The sequence below is a fragment of the Sardina pilchardus genome, chromosome 4 (genome assembly GCF_963854185.1).
Source record: "Sardina pilchardus chromosome 4, fSarPil1.1, whole genome shotgun sequence".
NCBI lineage: Eukaryota > Metazoa > Chordata > Actinopteri > Clupeiformes > Clupeidae > Sardina > Sardina pilchardus.
Window position 1 is genome coordinate 33,329,779 of NC_084997.1, and position 23,280 is coordinate 33,353,058.

The following is a 23,280-nucleotide window of genomic DNA, read 5'->3' on the forward strand; positions in this document are numbered from 1 at the left end:
TGAGAACGAGCCGGAGGACCGAGGAAGGAAGGAAGGGAGATAGATAAAAGGGATAGATAAAAAGATGAATGAGAATAGCCTTATGTGCCTCCCAGCAGACTCAAAATGTCATCACAAGTGCTGTGCAACATGAACAGAGTGTTTACATGACACCACTGTGCGTGTTCAACTCAGTAATAGTGAAGGAACAGTATAGATCCTGTGTAGCTTAGCCTGTCAGCCTACATGTTTCTCTCTGTTGCTTCTTGTAGCCTTAAGTCCATACCGAAGACGAACTCATGCCTTTTCCCCCACATACTGCAGATTCCATATTCTCAAATAATTAACCCAGCCCTTTGTCAAGGTAATGACCTACTTTTGACTGCAGTGAGGAGAGAGCTTTGCACAACATCTTAAATGATAAACAGCCGACCCGTGCGAGTGGATTAAAGAGACCCTATGCAACTTTTTCATAGTCATAAAATCGCTTAGAAATCGTTGTTTTGCTTGACTGACCAGTTTCATCGAAAACAGTCATATTTCCTCCCGCCCCCAGTGTCCCTATCCGCTATTGCAACCTTGCAGTTTGTGCAGGAGGCGATCGCTCCTTGTTTACATCTGGAAGTCTGAGACGCGTAAGGAACAAGAAGAACAACGCTTGCCATTTATTTATATATATACACAGCCTATATATGTATAAATGTACACACGCTAAAGCTGTGGGGAAAGCTCTGCAGAGAAATATGCAAGCATAAAACGAAAAGCGAAATCGCTAATCCTGCATAGTTTCTTTTTAAGCTAGGTCACAAGGTCACATTCTAGCCCCAACCGACACAGAGAGTTTTTTGTATTTTTTTCTTCTTCATATAGTTTTTTGATCCCGTGAGGGAAATTTGTTCTCTGCATTTAACTTAATTTAACCGAATTAGTGAACACACACAGCACACAGTGAGGTGAATCACACACTAACCCAGAGCTGCCTGCCCAACCAGCGGTGCTCGGGGAGCAGTGAGGGGTTAGGTGCCCTGCTCAAGGGCACTTCAGCCGTGGACTGGTCGGGGATCGAACCAGCAACCCTCCGGTTCCAAGCTCGAAGCCCTAACCAGTAGGCCATGGCTGCATTTCAAATGAACTCTTCCGATTGAAAATGTTGCGTCATCTGCTTACATGGGGTGTTCTCTGTTCTGATCAGGCGTTTAGAAGCACGCTAGAGTATTTGATTGGAATAGTCGTTGCTGTTTTGCCTTTGCGGCATCACTTAAAAAGAGACGAGAAACGCGCATGCACAAAGATTCCATCTGCAGCCAGCAACCCGGCTGACCATATTCATGGCTGTTCAGTCACAATAAGAACGTAAAAACACTACCCGTTTCATTCCGATTAAAATTACAACCGTAGAGGCAGTTTGATTCCGATTGAGTTGTTCATATGTTTTTTTATTCTAATCAGATTAAAATAGTCCATATAAATGGAGAGGGTGGTTTTAGTAGTTGATTTCTTTTTTATTACTAAATATATTGCATCTAAATGGGTCATTCAAATAAATCTATCAATACTATTTTCAGCCATTTTACCCTGTTGTATAGCCTTTTACCTATTTGCCTTTTTACCACTGAGTGATGATTAACCAGAACAGGTACAGAGTTCAACTCATTGAAAGGTGAGCAGACAGTATTTCTATGTCATTTGAGACTCCTCCGTGGCTGCAGTGCAGACATCCATGATGCGGGCTGTCATCGTGCTGCTGATCTCTCTCCTGTGCCTGGGCTCTGCTCAGGGTGGGAAGCTGCTAGTGATGCCAGTAGACGGCAGCCCCTGGAGAGGGATGAAGCCCCTAGTGGAGGAACTAGGGAGGAGGGGTCACCAGGTGGTGGTCGTGATCCCAGAGGTTAGTCTCAGCTTGGGCCCCTCTGAGCACACCACCACCCTGACCTATTCTGTGCCACATTCCAAAGAAAGCTTTGACACGGACGTAGAGGAATACCTGCGCCAATACATGAGCATTGATGCCTCTACTGCTGTGGCGAGGCTTAGGTACTACTTGGATGAAATCACAACGATGAGTACTTTTGCCATGATAGCCTGTGAAAGCATGCTGTACAACAAGGAGTTGATGCAGACCTTACGGGACTACGAGTTTGATGCCCTCCTCATTGACCCTTCTGAGCCTGTCGGAATCATCGTTGGGGCGTATCTGGACGTTCCAACCGTCTACATGATTGGTCCTTATCCTTGCCCCCTGGAGAAAATGGCCACCAGATGTCCTCACCCTGTTTCATACCTGCCACTACGCTACACACACTACAGCAATCGCATGAGCTTGTGGGAGAGGACCGTCAACCTGCTGAGGTCCGTACTGGAGCCTGCAGCCTGCAGTCGTCTCTACGTTCATGCAGACAAGATGGCGTCTGATTTCCTGCAGAGGGACACATCCATTGTGGAGCTGGCGAGTAACGCAGCACTGTGGCTTGTTCGTTTCGACTTTACCTATGAGTTCCCCATGCCTCTGATGCCAAACATGGTCATGATTGGTGGGATGAAAGCAGGAAAGCCAAAACCCCTACCACAGGTGAGTTGGACTTGGCCTGCTTTATGTTGGTGTGCATGGTACTTGTCAGTGTGGTCTCAGCTCATGATACACATTGTATAGAGAAACATATGGGCATGAGAATTGACACTCCTACTGTCTAGAGTGTGAGACTTACTTTATAATCAGTAACCATACGATGGTGTGTATTGATTTTTTGGTTTGTGCTTTAATCCCCCAAAAAGTTGAGAACCTCTGGGTTAGGGAATCAGACTTGTTGACTGGTTGGTTTTATCCCTGATTAGAGTATATTGCTGTAGTTAATCTACAAAAAATCTAGCGTGCTGCCATCTTTGCCCATATAAGGAGTTCTGGGAGTTAATTGACGCTAACTGCCTATGGCACGTTGAATTGTAAGTTAGCTCTAGGGTAGCAAAGATCAAAGTGTCTTCACATACCTAAGATTACAGTATCCGCTAGAAGTGAAACTGTGTAGCAAAAAAACATCTGCGTTTCCAATGTCATCATCCCCGCGAGAGTTTAAAAGGGGCGATAATTGAAAATCCTCATGTTACTTCCCCATAGAAAAAATCTCAAGATACCGGAACTCCTCATTTGGGCAAAGATGATAGCTTTTTTGTAAGCGAACTTCAGAGGTTCAGTATATTCAAAGTGTGATGTTTAAATGTGTGCAACATCTGGAGGGATGTGTATATGGTATCATTGTGGTACTCTGAAATCCCATTTTGAGCTGCTCCCGCTACTCATCAGAGGGTGCACTTGCTGAAATATGTGAACTTAATAAAACTTAAACTTTAAAATATATTATTTTTTTATTTATTTATTTATTCTGTGTATTCTATCTTTCTTGTCTTATGTGTGTATTAATGGACTTGAGTCTGCTGAATAAAGCTTCACTCATTATTGAGCATGCATGTTTTTTTGTGTATGTTTGTGTGTACGGCCTAGTTGAATAGGTATCTGGAGAGCAGAGCTGTGGGGTCATGAGGCTGTTCACTGGCTGTTGTGGGAGGAATATTAAAGTATTGAGTATCCAGGGCCACTGATGCCCAAATAGAGCGGTTAACAGTGTAAAGAGAAATGTTCTGCCTGTGACAAATGGTCAAACAAAAGTCTTAAAGTGGATATTCAATGCCGCTGTATAATCCAGAACAACCCTACATGTTGCAGAGAAATATTTTTCTTTTGAGCTGGTATGTGTGACTCACAGTACAGTGTTACAGTATTAGACATTTACATTATCAAGTGTCCAAGGGGGCCTGCCTTCTTTCATTCTGTCATTCTTGTCAGTCTGTTCCCTAATGCAACCTGTGGCTTGTGAACAGTAGCCTATCTGCGTCGTGTTTTCATTTCAGGAGGTGGAGTTTGTGAGTGGATCTGATGAACACGGCTTTGTGGTCTCCACCCTGGGCTCAATGGTTACGTGTTTTCATTTCAGGAGTTTGTACATGGATGTGGGGTTTGTGAACAGTATCTGTGTTGTGTTTTTATTCCAGGAGGTGGAGGAGTTTGTGAATGGATCTGGTGAACACGGCTTTGTGGTCTTCACGCTGGGCTCAATGGTGTCCCAGATGCCTGAGGAGAAGGCCCGAGTGTTCTTCGAGGCATTCCGGCAGATTCCACAGAGGGTGAGAAGAATTTAGCAGATTTACTTGTGATCGTTGTTTTGGGTTCTCCTAGCCTGCCAGCTTTAATTTACCGTTAGTGTGTAGTTTATCGACGTGCACTTTCAAACACACGCTGACACTGACTAGTTGAGTGTGTGTAGGTTGGCACAGGATGGGATAAAGGGTAAGGAAATACACATACATCAGGAATATACAACAAAAGGAATGATCTTCACTGAAAATCAGCTCACAATGCAGACACACACAGGTCACATAGTTATTTGCAAGCACTTGGTTCCAACTTGAACATTCCTTAATTTATCCAGAACACAAGGTATTCTGTCCACACTGATGACAGGAAATGTTATCATAAGCATAGAGATGTACTGTTGATGAAACTGTTCCCTTGAGAGTGCATTGTGTACTTTGATGGTTTGAGTTGTATCGTCTTCCCCCAGGTTTTGTGGAGGTACACTGGACCCGTGCCTGAGAACGCCCCAAAGAATGTCAAACTCATGAAGTGGTTGCCTCAAAATGACCTTTTAGGTTTGTTCTATGCAACGCAGTTCATGTCTGTTTGATGAAAAAACTTTGTTGTTGCTGTTGCAATTAATACATAATACAATGTGTTATTTTGGCCCAAGGTGTACACAAACTCACTCTATGGTGTCATGTTCTATTTTGCGTCATGCTTGTTGAGCAACCATGTTGTGTCTGGGAATTCAGGTCACCCGAAGGTGAAGGCTTTCATCACACATGGAGGGTCCCATGGTATCTATGAGGGTATATATAGCGGTGTTCCCATGGTGACGATCCCATTGTTTGGGGACCAGGGTGACAACGCCCAGCGCATGGTTGCACGTGGTGTTGCCGAGTCGTTGACCATTGCCGACGTAACCACAGCCAAAGTGTTGGAAGCACTCAACAAAGTCATTGGTGACAAGAGGTACGATGTGTTTCCTTGTAAACCATGTGCCATTTGCAGAAGCATTTTAATTCTCTGTTTGATGGGGTGAGTATGACACCGCAGTAAAAAAGTACTTTTTTCCTGAATTCTCTAGCTACAAGGCAAATATGATGAAGCTGTCGGCTGTGCACAAGGACCGTCCGATTGAACCTCTTGACCTGGCCGTCTTCTGGACCGAGTTTGTAATGAGGCACAAAGGAGCGGACCACTTGCGGTCCACTGCCCACGAGCTGAGCTGGGTCCAGTACCACAGCCTTGACGTGATCGCGTTGCTAACAACCGCCATACTCACTCTTGTTCTTGTCACCATTAAATGTTGTATGTTCTGTTTTAGGAAGTGCATGGGAAAGGCAAAACCAAAAGAAAACAAAAATAAGAGACAATAGTTGAGAAAAATAGCTGATGTATTTGGGGAGAAAAAAAATATTTGAAAGTAAAACTCTATGGGAAATTCCTACTATACTTTAGTAGCTGTTGCAGCGCTGTCGCCATCAGTTTAGCTCGGAATCTCATAATTTTTACTTTAAATTCTAATTTTCGGAGATATTGACTTTGAGTTTTCATTGGTTGTCGGTTATAATCATCAATATATATATATATATATATATATAGATAGATAGATAGATAGATAGATATACATATAGATATATAGATAGAAATATATATATATATTGATATAATACTACATTATATCAATAAAAGCAATAAACACTTGAATATGATATATGAATATATCAGTCTGTGTGGAATGAATGTATTGTACAAGTTTCACTTTTTGAATGAAATTGCTGAAATAAATCAACTTTTTCATGATATTCTAATGATATGACCAGCACCTATACATTCCCAAACACAATGTGATAATGCAAAACGAACCCCATATTACCTCTTCTCTGCAGACATGATCATAATGGCTCTACAGAGGGTAGAGGAAGTTAAGCCATATGAAGCTGTCCCTATTCTATGTCCTAACTTACTAGCATTCAGACTGGGAAATCTGCGAGCAGGCAGGACCTAATATGAAGTCCACCAGATGATCTTCAGAAGTACAGTAGCCTACTCAGTCAGCAGAAACTCATTATACAGTTCACTTGGGTTCCAGCGCACACAGAGGGCAATAAGAAAACAGATGAGTTGGCAATACAAGCACTTAAATCAGAGCAAGTATAAGTAGGCCTACAGGTCACAGCAAATCAGAAATCAAAGATAGAATTCATAAACTATGGCAGGATAAATGGGATAAGGGGGAGAAAGGTAGGCACTTACATGGTATTATTCAACAAGCAGCTAACAGTTAAAAAGATCACTTCACTCACATAACAGGAGGACACCTGTTCACCAGGCTAATAGGACATACAGGACTGAACATTACATTACATTTGGCTGACGCTTTTTTAACCAAAGCGTCTTACAACATGATAAAACATTTAGGCTTTTAAGAGCATAGACTATACACAGTCTGGGACTGAACAGTGGCCTACACATACAGTAATAGGGAAGCATGATAATGGATTGTGCCTACTACACTGAGAAAAAGAAGCAGTGAGGCATGTACTGTAGGCTAGCCTACTTCTGACATGGAGGCAGTAGGCCTATGCCTACTCAGAGGAGAGAGAACAACAAGAGGGTGACAAAAAGCTCTATTAGGCACAGACCACAACAGCAGTCATAGATTTTCTGAAGGAGACGCAACCAGCAAGAAGACTGTAGACTTATTTATTTATTTAGTTAGTTAGTTAGTTAGTTAGTTAGTTAGTTATTTAGTAGTAGGCCTAGTGGTAGTAGCCTAATATAGTATAGTGATGTACTGACGCCCTAGAGTGATCACACCTCAGTCCCGTAGATGGCGGTAATGCACTAAGCTTGCAAGCTGCCAATAGAACTGAACTCACAGAAGAAGAAGAAGCTACCGGGTAACACAGGCTGTTTGAAAATAGATGGCGCCGCGGTGAAGTCAGCGGTGAACACTGGGTTGCGTGCGGGCTTTTGGTCGGCGGTGATTCGGGTAAGGTGACTGTTCTTTCAAAGCCGTTCACGTATATTCGTCTAATAGGCTCAGCAGCGTTTCGTATAATTTCTACTCACAAGGCTATACATCAGTCGTCCTGTCAGCCTGCATCCCTGGGCTCCTGGTGCAATAGTAGCTAACCTATTTCCAATGCCTTTGTAACAAACACCGAGTGTTACCAATGCATGATATTGTGTTTATTTTTAATGGATACGTGCAGTTGTTGGGTATTTTAAAGAGGTAGCCTAAATGAATTAAACCCGTGGAAGCCTACATCTTATAGCCTGACGACGTCATACTCAATTCTTCCGCTACTGAATGTGCATAGGCCTAGTATTGGACATGGAATTGCTGGTCCGATCTGTCCACGGTTTTCCATGCACCATTCTTTCACATTTAAACACACGGGCACGTTTGGGCGTTTTGGGCTGTAATCAGGTAGGCTACGCCATGCTGGAGGTGTTCATAAACGCTGCAACGCCATTGTCATCACACAGCAAGGAGCTGGCTCAAGGATATTGTTTGCACTTCCAAGTGGTCTATGACATACGTTTGTGGGAAATTGAGATCACACAGAAGAAGTATAGTAGCCTACTACTAGCCTACTACCATTACATAGATAGGCTATATTGACAATATATAGTGCTACCATTAGATCAATCTGCTTCATGCAGTAGCATGACTCTGTAGTTCTATTCCACCCTTGATTTCTGTCCAACCAAAAAAGGAAAAGGAAAGGAAAGGGGAAAAAAAGTGAAAAGGAAAGGCTAACTAAATATTCGACCCATACTTCAGCATAATTATGCTCTAAAGCCAAATGCAATTTCAGCTAACATGGGCTTAGGCGCACTCACTACTAAAACCTTTGCAATGATTTTATCAGTGAAAATCCTGCCCCTCAAATTATTTTTCCACTCAACATGGTAAACGAGTATATCGCCCTCATTTCTGAAGGCTGACCCAGCTATACTTTTGACCTATAGGCACCAGTTTTCTGAACTTATGTCATCACTATCTATGATTGGATAACAAATGGCGATTTTAAAGCAACACTAAAGAGTTTTTCGTACCTTGAAATAATGTTCACAGTGGCTCCTTTAAAGACTAAAAAAAGGCCCTGTAATAAATTGACTCCTTGGATGAGCGAAAATATCTGTGACCTTAAAAGGTCCTAGGAAAGCTGAGAGAACATGGAGAAAAACTAAGTTACAGGTTCATGGTGCGATTATGATAGAGCTATTCAGAATGAGAGAAGAATCTACTTTTCAAAGGTGATTGCTCAAAATAGTGGAGACTCTAGGATGCTGTTCTCCACCTTTGACAGGCTACTGCATCAAACACCCTTTGACACTCAGTCAGGCATCCTCTAAGATGTGAAGAATTTGCAGATTTAAAGTAGTTTCTAAAAGGTAGGGTATTGTAACATGGATAAACAGGAGTCAAAATCCTTGTTTGTTTACACAAACAATAGTACTCAGCCCCCCTCCCCCCCGAAAAATGTAATAATGATAATAATTATAACAATAATTATGATTATTTAGCACCATTACTCAATCTGAGTTCAGATATATGGAGCGAAAGCAACTGTAATTGTATGGGATTTTTTTTTTTGTCAAACAGAATGGCTTCAAAGCTGGAAGAGGACCTCTGCTGTGCTGTGTGCACGGAGATCTACAAGGACCCCGTCATCCTGTCCTGTAGTCACAGCTTCTGTAAAGTCTGTCTGCAGACGTTCTGGAAAACCAAAGGATCCAGAGAATGTCCAGTCTGCAGGAATAAGTCATCAATGTCCACGTATTCCTTCCTCCCAAACCTGGCGTTAAAGAACCTGTGTGAGACCTTCTTACAAGAGAGAGATCATACGGACGTGCTCTGCAAAGAGCACAAAGGGAAATTAGAGCTCTTCTGTCGAGATGACAAACAGCTTGTGTGCCTGGTGTGTCTGTGCTCAAAATTACACAAACAGCACAACTTCAGTCCTGCTGTGGAAGCAGCTTCTGAGATGAAGGTAAGACCTTTTGTATCAGTAGCACCTACTTGCTTGTCTTCCGGATATAGATACTGCTGTTCATTATAACTGTAGATACACATGCCACTGGCAAATGGCCATGGCCATGTTTATGGAAAACATCACTCTATATATATATATATATATATATATATATATATATATATATATAAAATACATATATTTATGGAGTATGAAAACTGCAATTTCTGAAAATCATAGTGGTCACTAATTTTGTCATTTGACAATAATTTTGTACCTATCTGAGGGGACATATTAGTGTAACTCCCCCAATGCCAAACCTGACTTTTTTTAAGAGTACACTTCACTGCTGAGCCTGAATCAAGTACTCATAGGCTTAGTTCACACTGGCAGTCGAAATCCGATTTTTTGCTTATCTGGATTGTATCTAGCTTGAATTTTGGGTAGACTGAACGGCACAAAACCGCATGAAATGCGATTTTTCCAATGCTGATTTGCACCACATACAGAGGTGGTTTCAATATCACTTACTATCGGATATGACTCAATCTGAACAGTCGAACCACTTGAATAGGATTTCAAAGTGCCCCTTTCGTCATTTGCACTGCGACAAACAAATACAACGTAATTCTGAGTCATGGAAGTGATTGATTGATTGATTCAGCGCGTGCGCCAGGGCTACCAGCAAAACAAAAACCAACGTCAGACTCGTCATCATTTTATGGTGAAACATGGAAAACTGTAACGTTAAGGGTGATGAGGTATTTGCGCCGCGGCTATGCATAATGAGTTGGAAAATATCAAAAATAAATCCACTTTCATCCATGACGACTTGGTTGTGTACAACTCTACCTAATGAATCCAGGTGTGTGTACACTGTAATTTATATCGGATCTGAGCATTGCACGCCAAGATCGGATGTGATCGGATGTGATCACTTGCAATATGCAATGAGAACAGTCAGTCAGAAAGATCAGGTTCTTATCGGATATGCAAGACATCCGATTTCGACTGGTAGTGTGAACTAAGCCATAGTTGAAACATTGGGATGTGTACACCTCAAGTTCATACATAGAAAATTACGTTAGGCCTACTTATGTGTTACATGTTTCATAGTATCCTTACAAACGTGTGTATAAACACACACACACAGTTATTACAGTTATTCTTTGTAGTCTCTGCAAAGGGTCAGGTCATGCTGAGTGGCTAATGATCAGTGATTAATAACGTGCGGTTTGATAATGGAGTGAGCGTGTGTGCCACACTAAAGTCATCCGTTAATTTCAGGAGGAGCTCAAGGCCAAACTGCAGCCTCTACAGGAGAAGCTGAAGGAGTTTGAGGAAGCTAAAGTTACCTGTGATGAAACAGCAGAGTACATTAAGGTCAGTGTGATCATGTCTAAGAGACTGTTGATGTTTATCAGTGATCATCAAGTGGAGGTACTCTCTCTCTCTCCTCCTCCAATCATCACAAAGCTCTATTGCTCTGCCTCCTCCAATCATCACACAGCTCCCTAACTCTCCTCCTCCAATCATCACACAGCTCTCTCTCTCTCACTCTGCCTACTCCAATCATCACACAGCTCTCTCTCTGGCTTGGCTACTCCAATCATCACTCTCCTGTGTTAAAAATGACCATATCACTCTAAGCAAATTAACATTCATGTTGTTCAGTTAAAAGCAGTTACTGATTGAGCAAGCTCATTTACAAAACGACAAATAATTTATATGAGTACAAATTAAAATATATAATAAATATGTGACTTAAGTATGAATAAATAGATACATTTGCCAACACTGTGTAGCACTGTTAGTATAAAACATTGATTTTACTTTCAATAGCTTTGAGTATGTGAAAACTCATGAGTTTGAATATTTTTCCCAGACTCAAACCCAGAACACAGAGAAGCAGATCAAGGAGGAGTTTGAGAAGCTTCACCAGTTTCTACGAGATGAAGAGGCAGCCAGGATAGCTGCACTGAGGGAGGAAGAGGAGCAGAAGAGTCAGATGATGAAGGAGAAGATTGAGAAGATGAGCAGAGAGATCTCATCTCTTTCAGACACAATCAGAGCCATAGAAGAGGAGATGAAAGCTGATGATATCACATTCCTGCAGGTAGGAACCATCAACCTGGATTCATCTATCAAAGGGCATTCTGGAATCTACATTTTGACGAGTTGATGCAATTATTATTAATTATCCTTAATTAATTATTAATATGATTAATATGAATAAAATTGCGATTATTAAAGTCGATGAATTTACGTAGTCAGCTACGTCAATTATGTCGACTAATAGTCCCAGTTGAGTTTGGTGACAACAGAGTCTCTGTTGGTAGTAAAAAGGGTGTCACTTGCGCACAAGCCTTGTCAGTGCTCACAGTCCAGGAGGACCACAGGATCAGAGAAGCTGGCTGGGCTACTTCAAAACAGACTAACCCAGAGATGACCGGAACACTCAGATTATTTAACTTAATTTTATTGTGGTGCACAGAACGGCTGACGTTTCGACGCACTGCATCTTCCTTAGAGTCAAAAAGAGTTTTTGACTCTGAGGAAGACACAGTGCGTCGAAACGTCAGTCGTTCTGTGCACCTCAATAAAATAAAATAAAGTTAAATGATCTGAGTGCTCCGGTCATCTCTGGGTTAGTCTGTTTTGAAGTAGCCCAGCCAGCTTCTCTGTTGGTAGTGTTTATTGATTTCAAGGATGTATTGTTCAAAACAGGGTGAGTCTCGGGGGTATTTGAAACACTCAACACTACCATTTCAGCAGATTGGTTAGGTGGGGTGGTGGGTGATGTCATGGGCTGTTCTGTGTGTCATCAAGGAGCAAATAGACCTTATTATGACCGCCACACAGCGAAGCGTTAGTTAACGTGTTGTTCATGCATGAGATCATGAATGAGAGACTATGAACTCATATCAACTCCTGATTAATAAGATATAAAGGAATGAAGTGATACATAAATCATGAATTAATTCATGCATGAATTCATGATTATTCATGTACCCTTTACCGTAACGTGTTACTGACTTTTTCATGGCAGTAATGTTTAACCTACATTCTCGTTCCTTATTTTTCCAGAACTACAAGAGCACAGTGGAAAGGTGAGTGATCTGCCTCCTGTCTCTCTCTTCTCTGTGGTTCTGAACCCAAACCCACAGCAGCACTGACTCCTGAATGTTATTCCAGAGCCCAGTGCACACTGCAGGATCCAGAGAGGATTTCAGGAGCTCTGATCAATGTGGCAAAACACCTGGGCAACCTGAAGTTCAGAGTTTGGGAGAAGATGCAGGAGACTGTTCAGTACAGTGAGTAGCCTGCTGTTTTTAACACACATAATCAGTTTTAGGATGGGTCCTTAGGGTCCTTCACTGATTAAATCCCTCTTCCACGACTCACACAAGCAAAACAGTAATTATACACACTACCCCTGTGATATAGATGTACAAATGGGACCTACTCTGTGTATGTGAGAGAGAGAAAGAGAGAGTTGTACCCTAATGCCTATGGTGTGCTGAATGAGAGAGAGAGTGTGTGTGAATGGTCAGTGATAATCCTCCCTTCCACTAACATCCCTCTCCTGTGAGTCCACTCCTGTGCAGTTGTGATCCCTTCATACCGATGACTAAAGAGCATTTCACTGTTACTACTTCTCCTGCCATTACACTTGGTAACACCACTATTGATATTGACCATCATTCACATCCTCATCACACACCACTCAGTGTTCAGCTCATGTGTGTGTTCTTTCTCTCTGCAGCTCCTGTGACTCTGGATCCCAACACTGCAGACCCTGAACTCATCCTGTCTGAGGATCTGACCAGTGTGAGAAGTGCTGATGAGGAGAAACAGATTCCTGATAACCCAGAGAGATTTGATGAGTATCTCAGTGTCCTGGGCTCTGAGGGCTTTAACTCAGGGACTCACTGCTGGGATGTGGAGGTTGGAGAGAACAAAGATTGGGAGATCGGTGTGATGACGGAGTCTCTTCAGCGGAAGGGAGACTACACCTTCACGACTGGACAGTGGTGTGTGTGGTATAATGACGATGTATATAGAGCACGTGCTCCACCACAGTCCTGGACTTTCCTCACAGTGCAGCAGAAACCTCAGAGGATCAGAGTGCAGCTGGACTGGGACAGAGGAGAGCTGTTATTCTCTGACCCTGATAATAACACACACCTACACACTCTCACACACACTTTCACCGAGAGAGTGTTTCCATACTTCAACGGATTTCCTCTGAAGATCTTACCAGTGAAGGTGTCCGTTACAACAGAGCAGAACAGTTGATGTTGAGGAGAGCTGATGGGGCCTCTGTGTGGAGCAGAACTGACGATAAGGAAGAATACGGAGGGGAGTGGAATCTCATGATATACTCTGGCTGTATCCGATATGGGACAAAATGAGATATTCTATGTTTTTGGCAGCTTTTTATGGGTGTTTTTAAGCCGCCCTAGAGAGCATATATGTTGATGAATAATTTCACTCTTCCATTGAGAGAGTTTTTAACTCTTTATCTGATCTCATGATATACTGTGTGTTTGGGGCAGCTTGTTATGGGTATTTTTAAACTGTCCATACAAATCTTCCCTCGAGAGCATACATGTTGATGTATAATTTCACACTTTCACTGAGAGAGTTTTTTCCATAGTTCAATGGAGAGCCTGTGAAGGTCTTCCCAGTGGAAGTGTCAGTTCAAACCAAAGATTCGCGACGGTCTGAGACGGTTGCGGAGAGCAGTTGCGGCGGTGTGAATCAAAAGTTGCAAGCAGTTGCAAGCAGTTGCAAGCCGTCGCTAAACATTCAACATGTCAAATCTTCGTTGCAGAGTTTTAGAACGTTGCTGGTTTTTAGAATGTTGCAGCTCGTCTCGTTGCGGATCTTGTGTTTGAACTGGCCTTAACAGCAGAGCAGAGCAGAGCAACTGACCGTGTGTCTGTGGAGCAGAACTGACTACAATAAGTTGGAGGGTATGGTGGGGGTGTCCATGATAAAGCACTCATGATTCTACTGATGGGAATCTCATGATATACTGAGGTGTTATTCTTGGTAGATTTGTATGGGTATTGTATCAGATATTCATGAAAAGCTGCCATAGAGAACAAATGTACTAAATGTAGTTCATGTACTGTATGATTTTCTGAGTTGCTGTATTGAGTTTCCACTGAATTGCATCCACTAAAATGGATATGGAAAAAGGGGAAATGTCTACTGGCATGTTTTTTTTTTTTTTTTTTTTAAATACACACACACACACACTATATTGCCAAAAGTATTGAACGTCAGGACTTGTCAGCACTGTGAGTGTGTGTTGCTGAACGTCAGCGCTGTGAGTGTGTGTTGGTAGTATTGAAAGTCAGGGCTTGTCAGCACTGTGAGTGTGTGTTGGGAGTGTTGAGCGTCAGGACTTGTCAGCACTGTGAGTGTGTGTTGGGAGTGTTGAGCCTCAGGTCTTGTCAGCGCTGTGTGTGTTGGGAGTGTTGAACGTCAGGTCTTGTCAGCGCTGTGTGTGTTGGGAGTGTCTGGGCCCCAGTGTCTCTGGCAGGTGCAGTTCACACCCACAACTGGAACTTTGAACTGAACTCACAGGAGTGACAGCGTCTGTGACAGAGGAACTGGCCTGGTAACTATGGCTGGCCAATCAGAACCCTTCCCTCTGACTGACTGGTATCAGATCAGGAAGTGAAGTTGAGTGACACGTTGGTTCTCTTCCTCCCACTAGACGCTCTCATGAGGAATGCTTTGATAATATTCATTTTCTGGGGAAAGCTATTTGGGTTTAAAGTGAAGCTCGGCTGGAATTCTTATGGAGAATGGCATTCTTGTGAAAGCAAATCTGATTAAAAAAAAAAAAAAAAAAACAGCCAAAAGAGAGGAGATAATCTAGAGTAAATGAAGGCTGAAAAATATATTTTAATATAGATGTGGGTGGCATATCAAAAGATGGTGATTTAAAGGCATGATAATCCTACAGATGTGACTTGGACTGGTCACATCTTCTGAGGGGGGGTGTAGTTACACTGACTCCAGAGCTGTTGCTCATCAACTGATTATGAAGGAGAAGGGCTCACGAATACTGGTTTTACAAGCATTGTTCAACACCGTTTGACTTGTGCAGGTATAGGCAGGGAATGGCCAGCTCTTGGACATGCATATTGTTTAGAGAAAAAACACTGACAATATTCTTGTTCATGCCTGAGTTCGAGTTCACTCATCCTGGGACTTTGAACCTGAGTCTGGAAAACAGCAAGCTCAGATAGTGCTTAGACAGGCTACTGGTTCTGTGATGAAATGTTGGGACTGGCCAATCGGCTCTCTACTCTTCTAGATCCCTCCCTCTAACTCACCTGTCCTGAATGAGGAAGTGAAGCTCAATGACAGACGGCTGTTCTGATCTCCATTACAGCTGAAAAACTACTCTGGTATGTAGTTAATTGTGAAATGTAATGAATTCATGTTATGAATTAAGGAAAACATGAAGGAATAATAATATTGGTTGTGTAGGTAATGTTACAGAGATTAAGGTTATTGCAACTTTAGGTGTAAAAACACAATGACTCAGTAGAGACTAGATTTCTGTATTCAGTGAAAGTGAAAGTAAAGCCTGTCGACCGGCCATAAGGAGGGGGGAGCTTGTAGCCTACAGCCTTGTAGCTGGAGTCTTGTGAAATGGCTTCCAAGCTGGAAGAGGACCTCTGCTGTCCTGTGTGCACGGAGATCTACAAGGATCCCGTCCTCCTGTCCTGTAGTCACAGCCTCTGTAAAGTCTGTCTGCAGACGTTCTGGAAAACCAAAGGATCAAGAGAGTGTCCAGTTTGCAGGAGAAAGTCATCAAAGCAATTTCCTCCCCCAAATCTGGCTTTAAGGAACCTGTGTGAGACTTACTTGCAAGAGAGTGATCATGTGCATATACACTGCAAAGACCACAAGAGGAAACTGGAGCTCTTCTGTCAGGATGATCAGCAGCTTGTGTGTCTGGTGTGTCGAGACTCAAAACTACACAAAACTCACAACTTCAGTCCTGCTGGAGAAGCAGCCTCTGAGATGAAGGTAAGACTCTTCAGTCACAGACTGCAGCACCTTCTTGCATGTCCTCCTCTCTCTGCAGGAGATGCCCCCTTACACTTCACTGCCCAGCCATTATGGGGCACTCTGTAGTTTTAACATGTCTGCAGTTTGTGCCTCTTCAATTTACTGCATAGATTACATGATTATGCGTCTCATCTAATCACACGATCACATAAATACATTTATAGTAGCACACACACACACACACACTATGCACTTTCTTCTGACTGAAGACTATATTCTCAGGTCTGTGGTTATTGAATGGTTTAGTCTGGTAGTCAGTGTATGGGTCATGTCACAGTCTGGCTCATAAACTGGGAGAACACAGGAGGGGTCACATGATTACATACTGTAAATGTATATTTATAGTAACACACACACACACACACACACACACACACACACACACACACACACACTTTCTAAACACAAACAGACACACACACACACACACACACACACACACACACACACACACACACACATGCACTCACACACAGCATATGTACTTTCCCCTGATTGAAGACTATCTTCTCAGGTTTGTGGTTAGTGATTCATGGTTTACAGTAATCTGGTAGTTGGTGTATGGGTCACTCCATGTCAAATCAGATTTTGCTCAACATTTATTTACCTAATATTTAGGTCCCAAAACTAAGACCTGTAAAATATTTTTGTTCCAATGTTTTTGTTCACCCTTGATGCTGCAGAATTGTTACACTCTCAGAAGTGCTTTATCTAGGAGGTAATGTGTTGGCATTAATAGCCTACAATATCTTTAGCCTGACCTGCCAGACCCACATCAAGATGTACAGTAGGGTCTGGGAACTCACCATATGCAGGGCTCAATCGGAGGGGTGGGATAAACGGTTGTCTTCCACATTCCCTCTCCACGCAATAGGATAGCGCTACATCTTCTTGTTTTCAAGTAGCAGGATGGGGAATTGACGCTTAACGGTCGCAACTTATGGTCGCAGGTCAGTTGTCATTATGTGAAGCCCGCCCACCGACTCTATACACGATGTGATTGGCTCGATAGAAGTTTTTTTTTTCCAGCTCGCAAGCCAACGGAGAGTTGCTAGACTACCCTGTTGCTAGGGTGCATCTAGACTTCTAGGCTAATCAATTGTTACTTTGAAAATGGGAAAAGCTCAGTCTAGTCATTTTGCGTATTAAAGTGCCAATGATGTACAGTACCATGTTTGATACATCACCAAATGTGTACACAAACAGATCTTATACTACCCTTAATTTCACTCTTTTTGCACCTTTCCCCCCCAAAGTTAGGGCCTTGTAGAAAATCAATGAACATGCCATACAAACTTGTAATGGTTCAGTCTCAGTCATAATGAGAACTTGTTTGTCTTTCACCCTATAGTTTAGGGTGCCTGAGTGAATAATATCTTTCATTATTTATATTAATGCTCAAAGATGGCTTCTCAGATAATGTGTCTGCCAAGCTGTAAAAAAATATTTTCAAGGGCTGAAAATAATATGAAGACACAGGATTTGAACATAAATATTTCACAGGCCCTGTTTTGGGACCCATACGTGACATACAAGGTTTGACCAAAATCTGAGCTGGTGCAGCCACAGCCTTATCTGATTTGACTGAATGACCCATATGAGATTATCAGCACATCACACTTAAGTGATTTGTTCATTTCAGGAGGAGCTCAAGGCCAAACTGCAGCCTCTACAGGAGAAGCTGAAGGAGTTTGAGAAAGCTAAAGTTACCTGTGATGAAACAGCAGAGTACATTAAGGTCAGTGTGATCAGCTGTTATGGCTGAGAGTTCAGTGTTTGTAAACATCCAAGAATGCCTCTCTGTCAGTCATTTAAAAATTACTGCCACCTTGGCCTGGAGTGCTTTGTTTCCTTCCTCTCTGCCACCTCCCCCAATCTGTGCAAAATATGTATTAAAATGATATTATAATATAGTAATGTTAATCAAGGATACTTTCAATATTTTATCAATGTGTGAAACTTCCCTCATGAAGCTGATGCAATTTTATTCAGACTCAAACTCAGAACATCGAGAAGCAGATCAAGCAGGAGTTTAAGAAGCTTCACCAGTTTCTACGAGATGAAGAGGCAGCCAGGATAGCTGCACTGAGGGAGGAAGAGGAGCAGAAGAGTCAGATGATGAAGGAGAAAATTCAGAAGATGAGCAGAGAGATCTCATCTCTTTCAGACTCAATCAGAGCCATAGAAGAGCAGATGGGAGCTGATGACATCACCTTCCTGCAGGTAAGAACCATACACTCTCTGTAGGGTTGTTGGATGGAGGAGTAGACAGACACAGAGGAACCAGAGAGAGAGAGGGAAAGAAAGAAAGGAAAAAAGAAAGTAAGAGAGAGAATGAGAGCGTGAGAGAGAGACTCTTACAACACATAACAGTGACACCTTCACCCTAGCACCCTATTGTTTACCCAGTTACCACAAGCCCATGCTCTAGCACACACACACTCACACACACGCACACACACACACACACACACACACACACACACACACACACACACACACACACACACACACACACACACACACACACACACACACACACACACACACACACACACACACACACATACACAGCTGCAGTTCTCATACTGAAGCAGCAGGGGGAGCAGTAGAGGAGAATGGGTTGATGTGCTCTGGTACAGCAGTAGCAGGTGACGGGGGGCAACAGAAAGGGCTTTGAGTTTGGAGACGACAGAGAGTCTCTGTTGGCAGCGTTTATGGATGTCAGGGGTGTGTTGATCAAAACTCAGTTTATTGTCCAGAGTGAGTCCTGGGTGTTTGAAACACTCCACCATTTCAGCAGATTGGTTATGAATGCAGGTGGGGTTGTGGGTGATGTCATGGGCTGTTCTGTGTGTTCTGGGGGGGTTGATGAGGAGTTCTTTGCTTTGGGTGGAGTTGGACAAGTGAGAGTCATGACACACAACATCAGACGAAGCTACAATACACACAACATTAAAGCAGCTATTGTCAAACCTCATCATAAACATTATTACAGCAATAATGTCTGACATATTCCCTCATTTCTTATTTTCCAGAACTACAAGAGCACAGTGGAAAGGTGAGTGATCTGCCTCCTGTCTCTCTCTTCTCTGTGGTCCTGAACCCAAACCCACAGCAACACTGACTCCTGAATGTTATTCCAGAGCCCAGTGCACACTGCAGGATCCAGAAAGTGCTTCAGGAGCTCTGATCAATGTGGCAAAGCACCTGGGCAACCTGAAGTTCAGAGTCTGGGAGAAGATGCAGGAGACTGTTCAGTACAGTGAGTAGCCTACTGTTTTTAACACACATATTCAATCTTAGGATGGGTCCTTGGGGTCCTTCACTGATAAAGTCCCTCTTCCACAACTCAAACAAGCAAAACAGAACAGAACAAACTCCCAGTAATCATACACATCATACACACTGCCCCTGTGATACAGATGTGGAAATGGGACCGTGTGTGTGTGTTCGTGTGTGTGTGCATGTGCGTGTGTGTGAGAGAACATGTAGTAATCATGTGCATCAGACATACTGCCTGTGACGTAACACCGTGACTACAGTTGAGTATGAACTCTGCCATACTAACGAGCTCTTTGGCGTTGGGGTCAGTGTGCAGGTGTAGTACCCTGGAGACCCGGGTTTGAGAGCCGGTGGGGTCACTGCTCTCTTCCTTTGCTCCACATGGGGTCAGAAGTGGGGTGTCTGGCTGTGAGGCCATGGGAGGCGTGCCCAATGTGTGAGCCGTATGAGGGACCCCCAGGTTGACCCTGTGTGAGCGATGGGTGAAGCACTAGTGTGTCGGGCACCCTGCAATGGGACAAGTACGGCTGCTTGAGAACACACTCTATCAATGCCTTAATAATGTGATATTAGAGGTTGAGTATGCACTCTATCAATACCTTAGAATAATGTGATATTAGAGGTTGAGTATGCACTCTATCAATGCCTTAGATTAGAATAATGTGATATTAGAGGTTGAGTATGCACTCTATCAATGCCTTAGTATAGTGTGATATTAGAGGTTGAGTACTCTATCAATGCCTTAGAATAATGTGATATTAGAGGTTGAGTATGCACTCTATCAATGCCTTAGTATAGTGTGATATTAGAGGTTGAGTATGCACTCTCAGTGCCTTAGAATAATGTGATATTAGAGGTTGAGTATGCACTCTATCAATGCCGTTGAATAATGCGATATTACAGGTTGAGTGTGCACTCTATCAGTGCCTTAGGTTGCTTTCACACTAGGTCCGTTTAACTGGACCGGACCCGAGTGCGGTTACTTCTACCCTAGTTGGTCTGTGTTCACATTACATGTTTGTCTGTGCACCCGGGTCCGTTTGCGTCATAAGCACCATGCTTCTAGACACGAACTTCCAGAATTCTGTTCACAAATATCACTTGGCAACACAGCAGAAGGCAGTGTAATGAAGAAGACAAAGGTAAAGATTCTTTAGATTCTTTAGAACGTTTGCTTAGCAACCTGCTCCAGCGTTCTAGCGAACCGGAGCCCGGTTACCACACACACACACACACATACCACAGTCAAACACAGACTCACAGACACACCACACACTCACACCACACAAGTACAAACACACACACACACACACACACACACACACACACACACAGACACACACACACCACACACTGACACACACACACACACACACACACACACACACACACACACAGACACACCACACACTCACAGACACACACACACACACACAATCACATACACATCCATAACCCAAACACTGTAGAAGCACTATGAGCATCAAGAGAGAGATGGATGGATGGACAGATGGGATGACAAATTGATAGAGGGATGAAGAGAGATAGAAAGAGGAAGAGGGATATCAAATGCATGAGAATGGTCAGTGATAATCCTCCCTTCCACTAATATCCCTCTCCTGTCAGTCCACTCCTGTACAGCTGTGATCCCTTCATACTGATGACTAAAGAGCATTTCACTGTTACTACTTCTCCTGCCTTTCCACTTGGTAACACCACTATTGATAATGACCATCATTCACATCCTCATCACACACCACTCAGTGTTCAGCTCATGTGTGTGTTCTTTCTCTCTGCAGCTCCTGTGACTCTGGATCCCAACATTGCTCACCCACGACTCATCCTGTCTGAGGATCTGACCAGTGTGAGATATGGTGATGAGGTGCAGCAGCTTCCTGATAACCCAGAGAGATTTGATTGGTATTTCAGTGTCCTGGGCTCTGAGGGCTTTAACTCAGGGACTCACTGCTGGGATGTGGAGGTTGGAGAGAACACACAGTGGAGTGTGGGTGTGATGACAGAGTCTCACCAGAGGAAGGGACAATATGATAATGTGAGTGGACAGTGGAATGTGTGGTATAAAGATGGTAAATATAGAGCACGTGCTCCACCACAGCCCTCCACTCTCCTCACAGTGAAGCAGAAACTCCAGAGGATCAGAGTGCAGCTGGACTGGAACAGAGGAAAGCTGTCATTCTCAAACCCTGATAATAACACACACTTACACACTCTCACACACACTTTCACTGAGAGAGTGTTTCCATACTTTAATGGAGGTAGACTCTCTCCTCTGAGTATTGTGAAGGTCTCTGTGTCAGTAGAGCAGCCCAGTTAGAGCAGAAACTGTCTCTGTCTGAACAAGAGCCGACATGCAGAGATGGATGGAGACATTTGGGTGTTAGTCATGAGTCACTCACACAGTAACTGCAGTCAATCTAATATCTGACCTGTGAGGCATCATCTTCTGGGTAATTTAGTTCAGAATGTTCTGATTCTCCATGTTGAATAAAAGAATTGCTGTTTTGTGCCATTATTACTCTGAGACAGTTTGTCTATGTTTGTATGTGTGCATTTTTATGATGGTTTCTGTTGTATGTTTTTCTATACTGCTGCCACAAGCACATTACAACTACAGTGAATCTAATATCTGTTCTGGTCGGCTCCTGAATTTCTGATATTCTGTTTAGAATCCTCTGAAATAACTGCTGATTTTATATAATGTATTCCACTGTGATGGTTTATTATCCAGGTCTGTGTTTCTACACTGCTGCCACAAGCACATCAAAATATCAGATCAGTAAATGCTGTGGACATTTCTGTTGAGTCTCTGCTGTTTAGAGCTTAGCTCATTTAGAGGTATCTGACTCGACTCAATCTTGCATTTTCAGTTTCAATTTGGAGTGAGGATATTACTGCGCCGAGTCAAAGTGCTCCAAGTGTTATCCCTCTTACCTGCTTAGAACATGTTTTATTTTGTCTCACCATACTTGGTCATGTGACTACTCGTGTAACTGTACTTTAATAGCGAAAACATGGAGGTGTTTGGTCGCTTTTAACTTCATCTCTGTTTGGATCCTAATGAATGAACTGAATCTAAGTGCTATCAAAGTAGCGCAGTGCGCCAGAGCCAGTGAGTGCATGCACTGAAACGTGAGAGGTATGTATCAACTCGTCTTAGTTAAGGGAATAACGTAGTTTAATATGAAAAAAACGGTGAAGTGTACCTTTAAGAATTAAGAAAATTAATTAATTATTAATTAAGAAAATTAAGACATTTCCCAACTTCTTTATACAAGTTTATTAAACTAACTGATATTTTGAGTAAGGACAACTTATCCAACAATAATACAATTTCAGTGTATGTGAAAAGATTAGGTACATGTAGGCTCTGGATGATTCCAAACATTGAAGGGCTCTAGGGGTAGTGAAAGCCTCAGTATAAATACTGCCATCTAGTGGTGGTTATTGTGTAACTGCACACTCTCCTCTCACCTGTGAGGTTTCCAGTAGAGCAGCAACACAGCACAGGTGCAGCTGGTTCTGCCTCTGTCTGATCTGAGGTCAGAAATGCTGGAGATTAAACAGCACTAAAGAGACTGAGAGCACTGCAGTAAACACAAACTCCTGCACCACTGAACTCTGATCACTAAGCACATTGTAGTGTAATACAAAGTAATTCTGATAATAAATCTCAGGTATGGTCATTGTAAGTGTCTCTTCGCTTCTGCCTTCATATCCAGATAAAAAGTCTCGCTCATGTGCACACACAGACACATCAGCGCAGTATAGTGCCAG

The 23,280-nt window shown here is 42.8% G+C and overlaps 3 protein-coding genes across 6 annotated transcripts in view; all 3 read left to right on the forward strand.

The window, feature by feature from the left end:
- The window catches only part of LOC134078871 (UDP-glucuronosyltransferase 1-6-like), a 46,796-nt gene extending 41,116 nt beyond the window's left edge, over positions 1 to 5,680 (forward strand). For 3 of the 4 annotated variants that reach the window (XM_062535037.1, XM_062535038.1, XM_062535036.1), the window contains exons 2-5: positions 4,024 to 4,155; positions 4,593 to 4,680; positions 4,861 to 5,080; positions 5,196 to 5,680. In XM_062535037.1, the coding sequence (XP_062391021.1) occupies positions 4,024 to 4,155; positions 4,593 to 4,680; positions 4,861 to 5,080; positions 5,196 to 5,487 (732 nt within the window). In that variant the 3' untranslated portion in view covers positions 5,488 to 5,680. Of the gene's footprint in view, positions 1 to 1,657; positions 2,549 to 4,023; positions 4,156 to 4,592; positions 4,681 to 4,860; positions 5,081 to 5,195 lie in introns of those variants that run through there. The other variant, XM_062535035.1, reaches the window with a different exon arrangement.
- Positions 5,681 to 7,037: 1,357 nt separating this feature from the next.
- On the forward strand, positions 7,038 to 13,398 carry LOC134078878 (zinc-binding protein A33-like). The gene is made up of 7 exons (XM_062535045.1): positions 7,038 to 7,106; positions 8,730 to 9,117; positions 10,387 to 10,482; positions 10,985 to 11,215; positions 12,187 to 12,209; positions 12,295 to 12,413; positions 12,866 to 13,398. The coding sequence occupies exons 2-7, from the start codon at positions 8,731 to 8,733 to the stop codon at positions 13,396 to 13,398; spliced, it is 1,389 nt and encodes a 462-aa protein (XP_062391029.1). The 5' UTR covers positions 7,038 to 7,106; position 8,730.
- A 2,190-nt stretch (positions 13,399 to 15,588) lies between these two features.
- Positions 15,589 to 22,273, forward strand: LOC134078879 (zinc-binding protein A33-like). The gene is made up of 6 exons (XM_062535046.1): positions 15,589 to 16,158; positions 17,843 to 17,938; positions 18,193 to 18,423; positions 19,239 to 19,261; positions 19,347 to 19,465; positions 21,285 to 22,273. Exons 1-6 carry the CDS (start codon positions 15,778 to 15,780, stop codon positions 21,818 to 21,820), a joined length of 1,386 nt encoding a protein of 461 aa, XP_062391030.1. The 5' UTR covers positions 15,589 to 15,777; the 3' UTR covers positions 21,821 to 22,273.
- The last annotated feature ends 1,007 nt before the right edge of the window (positions 22,274 to 23,280 follow it).

Bases quoted from the DNA above. Each gene is read 5' to 3' on its own strand.
- LOC134078878 (XM_062535045.1), top strand. From the start codon at position 8,731: ATGGCTTCAAAGCTGGAAGAGGACCTCTGCTGTGCTGTGTGCACGGAG. The intron at 10,483-10,984 runs GTCAGTGTGATC...TATTTTTCCCAG, and splicing joins AAACAGCAGAGTACATTAAG to ACTCAAACCCAGAACACAGA. The intron at 12,210-12,294 runs GTGAGTGATCTG...ATGTTATTCCAG, and splicing joins TACAAGAGCACAGTGGAAAG to AGCCCAGTGCACACTGCAGG.
- LOC134078879 (XM_062535046.1), top strand. From the start codon at position 15,778: ATGGCTTCCAAGCTGGAAGAGGACCTCTGCTGTCCTGTGTGCACGGAG. The intron at 19,262-19,346 runs GTGAGTGATCTG...ATGTTATTCCAG, and splicing joins TACAAGAGCACAGTGGAAAG to AGCCCAGTGCACACTGCAGG. The intron at 19,466-21,284 runs GTGAGTAGCCTA...TTCTCTCTGCAG, and splicing joins GCAGGAGACTGTTCAGTACA to CTCCTGTGACTCTGGATCCC.